The following is a 12,125-nucleotide window of genomic DNA, read 5'->3' as shown; positions in this document are numbered from 1 at the left end:
TACTTGGGGTTTTTCTATGTACTCTGAATATTATATATATGAATTATAAATGTGTTTTATATGTATGTGTGAATTATAAATTTGTGTTTATATAGAGGTGTGTGTATATATATAAACGTGTATACACACATACACATCTATAAATAGCAAATATTTTCTCTTAGTCTTTCTTTTATTTATTAAATTTTGGCCATGCTGCATGGCTTGTGGGTTCTTAGTTCCCAGACCAGGGATCAAACCCAGGTCCTTGGCAATGAAAGTGTGGAGTCCTGACCATATAGACTAACAGGGAATTCCCCTCTTAGTTGCTTTCTTACCTTTAACTTTATGATGTCTTTTGATACAGAATTATAATTTTTTATTTAGGAAAGGTTGTCAATCTTTAATTTTAGGCTTCTGGGTCTTATGTCCTATAAGAAAGCTTTCTGAAATCATCCTAGGATTGTGAAAATATTTTACATTTTCCTCTAATATTTCTATAGTTTTGTCTTATATGCTTAGGTCTTTACATCATCAAGAATTTATTTTTGTGTATAAATATGAGGTAGATATCATATTATGCTAATGATGTCCTTTTTTACTTAATTTACAAAGTGTTTTCTAAAAGTATCAAATGCCTTTTTAGTTCCTAGTGATAGTTGGATATAACTTTTGGACATACAGGTGTGATGTATTTATATTTATCTATTTCCTAATAGTAAATCCTCATTGCATTTCTGGAATAAATCCTACTTGATGGTATATGATTGTCTTTATTCTTGAACTTAGTCTATTAGTGAATTTGTCCATTTATTGGTCTATGGGTTCCTCTTTTGTACTGTATTCTGTATTGTTTTATGTTATTTTATCAGTTTGTGTTAGTATTATAAAATTAATTGGTTATTTTCATTTTTTTCTATAAAGAATGGAATTATCTGTTAACATTTTGAAAATATTTCCTGTCAAAATTGTCTGAGCCCACATTTTATTCTACACACTGTAATAACTTTCATTTTCTCTTATGATTATTGATTTAATAAGTTTATACTTATTTATTTTTAAATGTGTCTTATAATCCAAACATTTACAAAAACACATAAGCCTCTTTTTACTTACTTGACAGTGTTCTTTGAAAGACAAAAGTTAATTTTTATGAAATCCAAGCTATCTATCTTTTCTTCTGTCATTTATGCTTTTGCTGTCATTTATTACAAAACATTGCCTAATCCAAGGTCATGAAGATTTTTCTTCTAAAAGTTTTAAAGTTTTAGGTCTTACATTTATGTCTGTGATCCATTTTGAGTTTATTTTTGCATGTGGTGTGAGGTGGAGCCCAATTTTGTTCTTTTGCATGTGATTACCCAGTTTTTGCAACACCATTTGTTGAAAAAACTATTCTCTCCCATTGAATTGTCTTGGCACCTTTGTTGCAAATCAGTTGACCATAAATGTAAGGGTTTATTTCTAGACTCTCAGTTCTATTTCACTGATCTAATATGGCAATTCTTAGGCCAACATCACCATGGTCTTGATTATAGAAGCTTTGTAGAAGAATTGAAATTGGGAAGTATGTCCTCCATCATTCTTATTCTTCAAGATTGCTTTGGTTATTCTGGATACCCTACTTTTTCATATGAATTTTAGAGTATCTTGTCAATTTCTATCAGATATCATTATTTTTGGGTAATATTTATTTTTTTTTTTTAACTGAAGTATAGTTGACATACAATATTACATTAGTCTCATTTGGGTGATATTTCACCACAAGGAATTCTAAGCTTCTAAAATATGTCTGGAAAGGGACCTCACATTTATCGCCACACCCCCATATCCTAACTTACATATAGAATTTGGCAAATATTCAGGAATCTCTAGCTTGGTCCAGGACAAGCTTATCTAAGTTTTTATCAATAATTCTTTTCAATGTCCTAGTTCCTTGATGTATTTTAGAATATTAAATGTGAATAGCTCAATATTATAAATATTAGGAGCTCTTCTAAAGAAGCTCCATTGAATAGGTTTGCTAGACTAATTAATGTTCTGCATTTCCTCTGAAAAATATATTAAAAGATGCCTATAACACTCCAGTTGCAGCCAAGAGCTACTCTCTAGCATACCTGCATACTTATGCTCCCACCAGTTGAACTGTATGCATACCAAGAGTCAGCTGTGATTTTTCTCCCTGCAAAATTTACTCCAGTTTTACTTTGTAATTACAATTTAATGATATATTACTTAAACTAATGGAATATGTATTTTTAAAAAAGGATCAGTGGGTGCCTCCATGAGGTTTACTGCTGCTGCTGCTGCTGCTAAGTCTCTTCAGTCGTGTCCGACTCTGTGCGACCCCACAGACGGCAGCCCACTAGGCTCCGCCGTCCCTGGGATTCTCCAGGCAAGAACACTGGAGTGGGTTGCCATTTCCTTCTCCAATGCATGAAAGTGAAAAGTGAAACTGAGGTTTACTAGGGGCACCCAAAGCAAATAGTCCCAACCTTTCTCTATAAAATGTATCAAGCAAGAATTAAATAAACTTCTGGGATATTAAAAAAAAGAGCAGTGATTTTGTATAAAAATGAAATTGAATGCTTTGGAAAAACTCATGCCTAAATTTTACACTTGGAGGTAAAATGGATGTGAGTTAGAAAATTACCATTTTGCAACTATCATAGAGATAACCGAATCATCAGTATAAGCTAAAATTAGTAAGAAAAAGTTTGATGTAAAATAGGGTATTTACATTTTTTCAAAATATCTTCCTGGAAATCACTACTAATTACAAAATAAAAATAGCAACTTTGAAACTGTTTGGGTTTCGTCTCAGGGGCTCTGAAGAGCTCTGATACTGTAGTACTTTATGTCTCAGTGCAGAAAAGAATTCAACAAGAGACAAAATGATAGATAAGAAGTAGCTGATTAGAAAAGGACACTTGGAGGCTTACAAGTAGGTGGACAAGGGGATGCCATGCTCCGAGAACTTACTGGGCTAGTTTTATAATCATAGGAAAAGTGGGGAGAGGGAGAAGGACATCTTTGTCTTTCTTGAGTAGACGTCATGCTTCCATCATCAGCTCCTCCTCCAGGTTGGGCAAGGGAGTTTTCTTGTCCCTACATGGTCAAGCTAGGTGCACAAATTATTGTTTTTTATGTGTGCAGAGAGCATGTCCTAGGGATCATTAACTTACTGACCTCAATGGGCAGGATGTGCGTCTCATGCCATCATTGTTTTATTGTTTTGGGGCATGTCTTCTACCGCTGTGTGGTTCTGTTGCTAAGCTAGTCTGCTTGGTTTCGTGGTTAAGCAAACCTGCTTTCTTAAGTAATCATTAAATTACAGGGTCTCCCATACTGTTTCGTACAATCTCCCAGTGGGATTAACTACTTATTTACCTATTTTGTCCCTTTACTCTGTCGCTATCAACTTGGCAGTGAAGAAGACTGGAAAACACCATCTTAATCAAATGGTCAAAGTTAACATCACCAATAATGGGACAAAATGACATCGCAAGCCTCCTGATGTGATGTATTAAAGACGTAATATTGCTTATTCCTGCCAAAAACATTTAAACCTGATCAAATCTTGAGAAAGGAAGTGTTAGTCGCTCAGTCGTGTCCAACTCTTGGCAACCCCGTGGACTGTAGCCCACCAGGCTCCTATGTCTATGGCATTTTCCAGGCAAGAATACTGGAGTGGGTTACCATTCCCTTCTCCAGGGGATCTTCGCGACCCAGGGATTGAACTTGGGTCTCTCACATTGCAGGCAGATTCTTTACCATTTGAGCCATAAGGGAAGTCCTTAATCTTAATAAACATCAGATAAACCCAAATTAAGAAAAACTGTATAAAATATCTTGCTGTACTCTTAAAATTGTCAACGTCATGGAACAAAGGAGCAGAGGAATTTTTCCAGATAGAAGGAAACTAAAGAGGCATGCCAACTAAATGCAATGACTGATCCTTCAGTTCAGTTCAGTCGCTCAATTGTGTCTGACTCTTTGCAACCCCATGAATCACAGCATGCCAGGCCTCCCTGTCCATCACCAACTCCCGAAGTTCACCCAGACTCACGTCCATCGAGTCAGTGATGCCATCCAGCCATCTCATCCTCTGTTGGCCCCTTCTCCTCCTGCCCCCAATCCCTCCCAGCATCAGTCTTTTCCAATAAGTCAACTCTTCACATGAGGTGGCCAAAGTACTGGAGTTTCAGCTTTAGCATCATTCCTTCCAAAGAAGTCCCAGGGCTGATCTCCTTCAGCATGGACTGGTTGGATCTCCTTGCAGTCCAAGGGACTCTCAAGAGTCTTCTCCAACACCACAGTTCAAAAGCATCAATTCTTCGGGGCTCAGCCTTCTTCACAGTCCAACTCTCACATCCATACACGACCACAGGAAAAACCATAGCCTTGACTAGACGAACCTTTGTTGGCAAAGTAATGTCTCTGCTTTTGAATATGCTATCTAGGTTGGTCATAACTTTCCTTCCAAGGAGTAAGCGTCTTTTAATTTCATGGCTGCAGTCACCATCTGCAGTGATCTTGGAGCCCAAAAAAATAAAGTCTGACACTGTTTCCCCATCTATTTCCCATAGAGTGATGGGACCAGATGCCATGATCTTAGTTTTCTGAATGTTGAGCTTTAAGCCAACTTTTTCACTCTCCTCTTTCACTTTCATCAAGAGGCTTTTTAGTTCTTCTTCACTTTCTGCCATAAGGGTGGTGTCATCTGCATATCTGAGGTGATTGATATTTCTCCCGGCAATCTTGACTCCAGCTTGTGTTTCTTCCAGTCCAGCGTTTCTCATGATGTACTGTGCATATAAGTTAAATAAGCAGGGTGACTATATACAACCTTGACATACTCCTTTTCCTATTTGGAACCAGTCTGTTGTTCCATGTCCAGTTCTAACTGTTGCTTCCTGACCTGCATACAAATTTCTCAAGAGGCAGGTCAGGTGGTCTGGTATTCCCATCTCTTGAAGAATTTTCCACAGTTTATTGTGATCCACACAGTCAAAGGCTTTGGCATAGTCAATAAAGCAGAAATAGATGTTTTTCTGGAACTCTCTTCCTTTTTCCATGACCCAGCAGATGTTGGCAATTTGATCTCTGGTTCCTCTGCCTTTTCTAAAACCAGCTTGAACATCAGGAAGTTCACGGTTCACATATTGCGGAAGCCTGGCTTGGAGAATTTTGAGCATTACTTTCCTAGCGTGTGAGATGAGTGCAATTGTGCGGTAGTTTGAGCATTCTTTGGCATTGCCTTTCTTTGGGATTGGAATGAAAACTGACCTTTTCCAGTCCTGTGGCCACTGCTGAGTTTTCCAGATTTGCTTGCATATTGAGTGCAGCACTTTCACAGCATCATCTTTCAGGACTTGAAATATCTCAACTGGAATTCCATCACCTCCACTAGCTTTGTTTGTAGTGATGCTTTCTAAGGCCCACTTGACTTCACATTCCAGGATGTCTGGTTCTAGGTCAGTGATCACACCATCATGATTATCTGGGTCGTGAAGAGGTTTTTTGTACAGTTCTTCTGTGTATTCTTGCCACCTCTTAATATCTTCTGATCCTTAATTGGATCCTAAAAGGGAAAATTTTGTTCTAAAGGACATTAACAGGGCAACTGGAAAAATTGGAATACAGACTGTAGGTAATTAGATAATAGTATTGTATCAGTGTTAAAATCGGTGAGTTTGAGAACTTATACTGTGGGTTATCTAGAAAAATGTTATTCTTTTAAAAAAATAATTTTATTTATTTGTTTGTGGCTGTGCTGGGTCTTTGATGCTGCTTGGGCTTTTGTCTAGTTGCAGCGAGCAGGGGCTACTCTCTAGTTGCAGTGTGCAGGTTTCTCTTTCTGGTGGCTTCTGTTGTTGCAGAGCATGGGATCTAGGGCATGTGAGCTTTAGTAGCTGCGGCTCCCAGGCTCTAGGGCACATGCTCAATAGTTGTGGCACACTGGCTTAGTTGCTCTGTGGCATCTTCCCAGATCAGGGATTGAACCCATGTTCCCTGCATTGGCAGGTGGATTCTTTACCACTAAGCCACCAGGGCAGCCCCTAAAAAAGTGTTCTTATTTTTAAGAAATATAAACTGAAATATTTGAGAGTAAAGGACATAATATGAACTACTGATTCTCAACTAGCTGAGAAAAAAATAGATGTTGATATATAGATATGCTAATATAAATTATATATATACGAGGGGAGAGAGAACAAGCAAATATGGCCAAATATTAACAATTGACTAATTTGGGTAAAGGGTATAGGGAATTTCTTTGTACCAGTCTTATAAATTTTTATAATTTTGGAAATACATCACAAAAATCAGTTTTAAAAATGATTAACCATAAAGTTTATTTTCTTTCCCTCCGAAATGTCTTAAAATGACATCAAAATAGCAACAACAAGGACTTCCTTGGTGGTCCTGTGGTTGCGAATCTGCCTGCCAATGCAGGGGACACAGGTTCCATTCCTGGTCTGGGAAGATTTCACATGCCACGGGGCAACTGAGCCCATGCACCACGACTACTGACACCAGTGTGCCTAGAGCCCGTGTTCCACAAGAGAAGCCACTGCAGTGAGAAGCCCACACACTGCAACCAGAGAGTAGCCCCTGCTGGCTGCAACTAGAGAAAGCCTGTGCACAGCAATGAAGACCCAGTGCTGCCCCCCAAAACAAACAAACAAACAAACACAAGAACAACAATGATAAAAATGGCATTAACCTTCAGGAGCAGAGAGAGAGTAAGGATACAGAAGCAAGATGATATATTTCACTGGAAACATCTTTTGAAGAATGGAAAGTGGATAAAGGGGTAGCAACTAACTTACCAGAATGTGCATGCATGAGAGCTACATCACTTCAGTCCTGTCTGACTCTTTGAAACCCTATGGACTGCAGTCCACCAGGCTCATCTATCCATGAGATTCTCCAGGCAAGAATACTGGAGTGGGTCATCATGCCCTCCTCCAGGGGATCTTCCCAACCCAGGGATAGGACCCACATTTCCTGCATTGGCAAATGGGTTCTTTACTATTAACACTACCTGGGAAGCCCCAGTTTATCAGAATAGGAAAAGTTTTAACTAAGTTTCTGCAACGGAGTATATATCTAGAATTGACCTAATCTGCTTGAGAAACTCAAACTTTAGTATATAGCAGGTACCACAGAAGGTAGGAGTAAAAAAATAGGTCTGAGAACAGGGAGGTATTCACTGAAACTCTCTCTACAGAGCACACGGCACAACCAGGCTCATCATATTCACCATGCCCTAGCAAGGGGATAAAAGATTTCTCTGTCCAGAAGCCCCATTTCTGGCTATATAGCCAAAGGCAATAAAAACAGGATCTTGATGAGAAATCTTCATTTTCATGTTCACTGCAGCATTATTCACAATAGGCATTTACAGAAGCTTAAGTGTCTGCCAATGAATGAATGGATAAAGAAGATGCAGTATAAATACATATACAATGAAATATTATTCAGTCATGGGAAAAAAGGAAATCCTGTTATTTGCAACCACATGAACGAACCTTCAGGGCATGATGCTAAGTAAGATAAGTAAGTGAATCAGACAGAAGAAGACAAATACTGTACCATCTCACTTACATGTGGAATCTATAAAAGTAGAACTCAGAAAGTAGAATGGTGGTCACCAGGAGCTGGAGGTGAGGGGATGAGATGTTGGCCAAAGGGTATAAACTTCCATTTATAAGATGAATAAGTTACGGGGATCTAACGTACAGCATGGTGATTATAGGTAATTAAATGGTATTATATATAATTGAAAGGTACTGAGAGAGTAGATCCTAAATGTTATTACCACAAGAAAGAAATGGCAATTATGTGACGTCATGGAGGTATTACAGCTAATGCTACAGTGGTTAACATTTTGCAATATATTTAAAATGTATCAAATCAACATATTGTACACCTTAAACTTACACAATTTGCTTGTTGTTGTTTAGTAGCTAAGTTGTGTCCAACTCTTTGCGACCCCATGGACTGTAGCCCACCAGACTCCTCTGTCCATGGGATTTCCCAGGCAAGACTACTGGAGTGGGTTGCCATTTCTTTCTCCAGGGGATGTTCCTGACCAGGGATTGAACTCATGTCTCCTGCTTGGCAGGTGGAGTCTTTACTGCTGCGCTACCAGGGAAGCCCATACTTACACAATGTTGTATGTCAATTATATCTCGATAAAAATGGGGAAAAAAGAGAAAGATGTCTTTGGAGGAACTGAATCTTGGAGGCACTGCACTCTGATCACCAGCTCTGAGGAAAGTTAGCTGCCAGGTTAGAACACTCAAGCAGCTTATGTGGAGGCTCATGTGGTGAGAAACTGAGGTGTCGTGTCAAGAGCCAGAGATGCCCGGTTGTTGATAAGGACTGAGGCCTCCAGCCATGAGATGACTGGAGCCCCTGTTGACACCCTGTCTGAAAACACACGAGAAACCCTGAGCTAGAACCACCTACCTAAACTCCTTCTGGATTCCTGATTCACAGAGACTATAAGGTAATATGTGTTTTGTTGGTTTAAGCCTCTATGTTTTAGGGTAATTTCTTACACAGCAAAAGAAAATTAACCCAGAAGGTTGGAAGATAAAATTGAGGAGGCTCCCAAAGAGTAAATTTTTTAAAACCCAAAGGAAATATAGAGAAATATGAATAAAGTTAGAGGATCACCTCAGGTTTTACAGCTGATAAATGGAAGTTCCAAAAAGAGAGAAGAGAGAAAATAGAGAATAAATTAATAAACAAGTAATACAGGAAAATTTGTCAGAAATGAAGGGTACAAATGTCCAGGTTGAAAAAGCTCATGGAAAGTCTATCACAGTGAATGAAAAAAGACCTATACAGCAAGTTCCAACATTATGAAATTTTGAACACTTAGGGAACAAGAAAGAAAACAAAAAGCTTCTGGAGACAAATACATCCTACACAAAATAATACAGCTGGAAGTTAGAGGACAATAAAGTATACCTTCAAAGTTTTCAGAAAATGATTTTCAACCTAGAATTCCATATCTGGAAAAGCTGACAATCAAGTGTGATGGTAGTCTAAAACCATTCTTCACTCAAAAATATATCTCCGGTACATTCATAGAAAGCTAGTCAAGGATATATTCCAGGAAAAGGAGAGAGTAAAACCAAGAAAGAAAGAATCCAGGAAATAGGGAATAAAATCTTGGAGAGAGGCAAAAGCAAGTTTTAGGAAAGATCTATGTGCCAGGAATAGAAGGCAGAATGTAGGAGTAGGAGAGAGAAGTTTGGGAAAAAAGGAATTGGTAGATTACTTGTTGTGTTTTGAATGACTGGAAAAAATATCACTGGGCATTGGATAGAGTTGTTGAAGTAATAGCAGAGAACCAAGCAAATGGGGGGAAAAAACAATGGTGGCAGTTCTTAACTCTAGGAATAAACAAAAAATTGAACAAAAAAGTTATTATAGTCAAATTAATTGCCTCAGAAGTAAACAATTTTTACATATTTTAAGACTACAAGACTATAGATATAAGCTTGTATTAGGGTTTCTACTGCTACATCTCAAATGACCACAAGTTTAGTGGCTTAAAACAATACCCTGGTGGTCCAAGTGGCTAAAACCCTGCTCTCCCAATGCAGCTGGCCAGGGTTCAATCCCTGGTCAGGGAACTGGATCCCATATGCTGCAACTAGAAGAGGATTCCCATGAGCACCAACGAAAGATCCCACATGCTGCAACTAAGATGGGAGAGCCCATCTGCTGCAACTGAGACCAGACACAGCAAAAATAAATAAATACTGAAAACAACAACATCATTCACTCACTATCTGACACTTCTATAAGTCAGAAGTCTGGCAGTCTCTACTTAGTCTCACAAGGCTGAAATCTAAGTCTTGGCTGGGCTGGGGTCTTATCTGGAGTCTCTAGGAAGAGTCTATTTTCAGGTTCATTCAGGTTATTGACAGAATTCAGGTTTTTGTTGTTATAGGACATTGCTGACTGTCAGCTGGGACACTTTCAGCTCCTAACTGCCACCCACATTCCTTGGCATGCAGCCCCCCTCCATCTTCAGAGCCCTACATGCTTCCAATCTCCAAATTCCTCTTTTTCTGTTAACTGGAAAAAAACCACTCAGATTTTAAAGGGCTTGTGTGATTAGATTAGGCCCACTCACATAATCTCCTTTTTTTCTATGTAAAGTAACAATCACCAGAGTGTTTTCCATCATATTCAGAGGTTCCACCCACATTCAAAGGGGAGGGGATGATATAAGGCCAAGATTCATTGAGGGTCACTCTTAGAATTTTTCTTACCATAAACCTAAAATTGTGACATAACAATACTAGAAGAACTAGGATGGGAGAGGGGAAGCTAAATTCTCAACTATCATTACAGGAGGGCAATATATAAACCAAAATGGAACATGGGAAATTAGTGAGTTAGGCCAAGTGTTTTTCTATGAGAGAGGGTGATGAACTGAGAGAGGGTGATGAACTAATTTGGAGACAAAACTATCCTCACCAGGGCACAATGCTGTGACCCAGCTGGGTAGGGGCAAGTAGAGTGTAGAGCTATTAAGGGATTCCTGGGGTCTATTCGGAGAAGGCAATGGCACCCCACTCCAGTACTCTTGCCTGGAAAATATTATGGACAGAGGAGCCTGGAAGGCTGCAGTCCATGGGGTCACTGAGGGTAGGACACGACTGAGTGACTTCACTTTCACTTTTCACTTTCATGCATTGGAGAAGGAAATTGCAACCCACTCCAGTGTTCTTGCCTGGAGAATCCCAGGGACCGGGGAGCCTGGTGGGCTGCCGTCTATGGGGTCGCACAGAGTCGGACATGACTGAAGCGACTTAGCAGCAGCAGCAGCAGCAGCAGCAGGGTCTATTAGTGGGACCCTTTGTACAAATCTTACCTGAATGCTAAATACGTGAAACAGAGCTTCTTTGATAGGATTAGAGAACAGAGAGTGCCCAAGGAGTCCTACACAAGCTCAGTCCTTCTCAGCCTTAACTTTGTGCTTTATCCTTCCCCAGTTATCTCCTCCCTTTACCCCAATACCACTTTTGCAACAGTTCCTGCCCACGCTTAATTTCCTTCACATGTGTTCTTCATTCTGCCTGGAATACCCTTTCTCTTTTATTTTCAAGCAATTCATCTTTTACTATCTTAATCTTGTCACATCTCCTGTAAATCCTCCCTTTAGAATTAGTCATTCAGTATCACTTATTCATTCACCCTACAAATACATTTATTAGACCTCTATTAGATATGAGGCACTGCTAGGTATTGCAGATATAATATGGGTCTGATTATTTACTCACTGCCTACTAAAATTCTTTCAATAGTTCCTATAAAGTTAAAAGGTTAGCATGGATAACATAATCCTCAATTATCTGGCCCCTGCCTAGTTTTCAACACCTGCTTCTTAGCTCCTGTCTACCACTGATCTGTAATCAAGGACTTGGAGCTCATTTAATAAGACTCTCAATTCTCTGTTCCTTTGTCTGTGCTTTATTCCCTTCTTGTCTCCTTGGTTAATTCCAATCATCCTTTAATATTGAGTTCTAGAAGCATTTCCTGTGGGAGTTCTTCTCTAAAGGATCCTTGTATTCTCATTTCAATCTAATAGCATTAGGTACTTCCTCTTTAGTGGTTCTACAACATTCCATATTTAACTGAATCATACACCATATTGCAAATTTTTTTGTTTGCATACTTATCTTCATTGGATAGTCGGCCACTTTATGGCAGAGAGAGGTCTAATCCTATCTATCTTTGTAACCCTAGTCACCAACATAAAGTCTGACACATAGTTGGTGCTTAATAAATATTGATTAAATGAGCAAATGAATTCATTCAGTTGAACAAACTGGGTGTCTTAACAAGGATATTAAATGACAGGAGAGGGAATGGATACTGTCTCTACTCCATAATTTTAACTAGCGTAGTAGTTAATCTCAGGGGATAAAACTCTAACCCAAGGTAGGAAAAGAAATGACTAAGAAGTGGCCCTTCTAACCCTCTATTCTATGTTTCCCTTACTTGTTTCTTCAGTTTTGTCCCTCTTCTTGCTCCGAAAGGAATTTTGATATCCTAACAGATGTAAGTTGAAGAAGGCCATCTCAGGTCCTCCCTGCCTTCTTCTAGAA

General features: G+C 39.0%; 1 protein-coding gene across 1 annotated transcript in view; it reads right to left on the bottom strand.

The window, feature by feature from the left end:
• The window catches only part of TEX49 (testis expressed 49), a 28,853-nt gene extending 16,734 nt beyond the window's left edge, over positions 1 to 12,119 (bottom strand). The window contains exon 1 of the mRNA XM_027542711.1: positions 12,019 to 12,119. Within this exon, the coding sequence (XP_027398512.1) occupies positions 12,019 to 12,097 (79 nt within the window). The 5' untranslated portion in view covers positions 12,098 to 12,119. The remainder of the gene's footprint in view (positions 1 to 12,018) is intronic.
• Between the last annotated feature and the right edge of the window lie 6 nt (positions 12,120 to 12,125).

The sequence above is a fragment of the Bos indicus x Bos taurus genome, chromosome 5 (genome assembly GCF_003369695.1).
Source record: "Bos indicus x Bos taurus breed Angus x Brahman F1 hybrid chromosome 5, Bos_hybrid_MaternalHap_v2.0, whole genome shotgun sequence".
NCBI classification, from domain to species: domain Eukaryota; kingdom Metazoa; phylum Chordata; class Mammalia; order Artiodactyla; family Bovidae; genus Bos; species Bos indicus x Bos taurus.
This window is presented reverse-complemented; position numbering and strand designations above follow the sequence as displayed.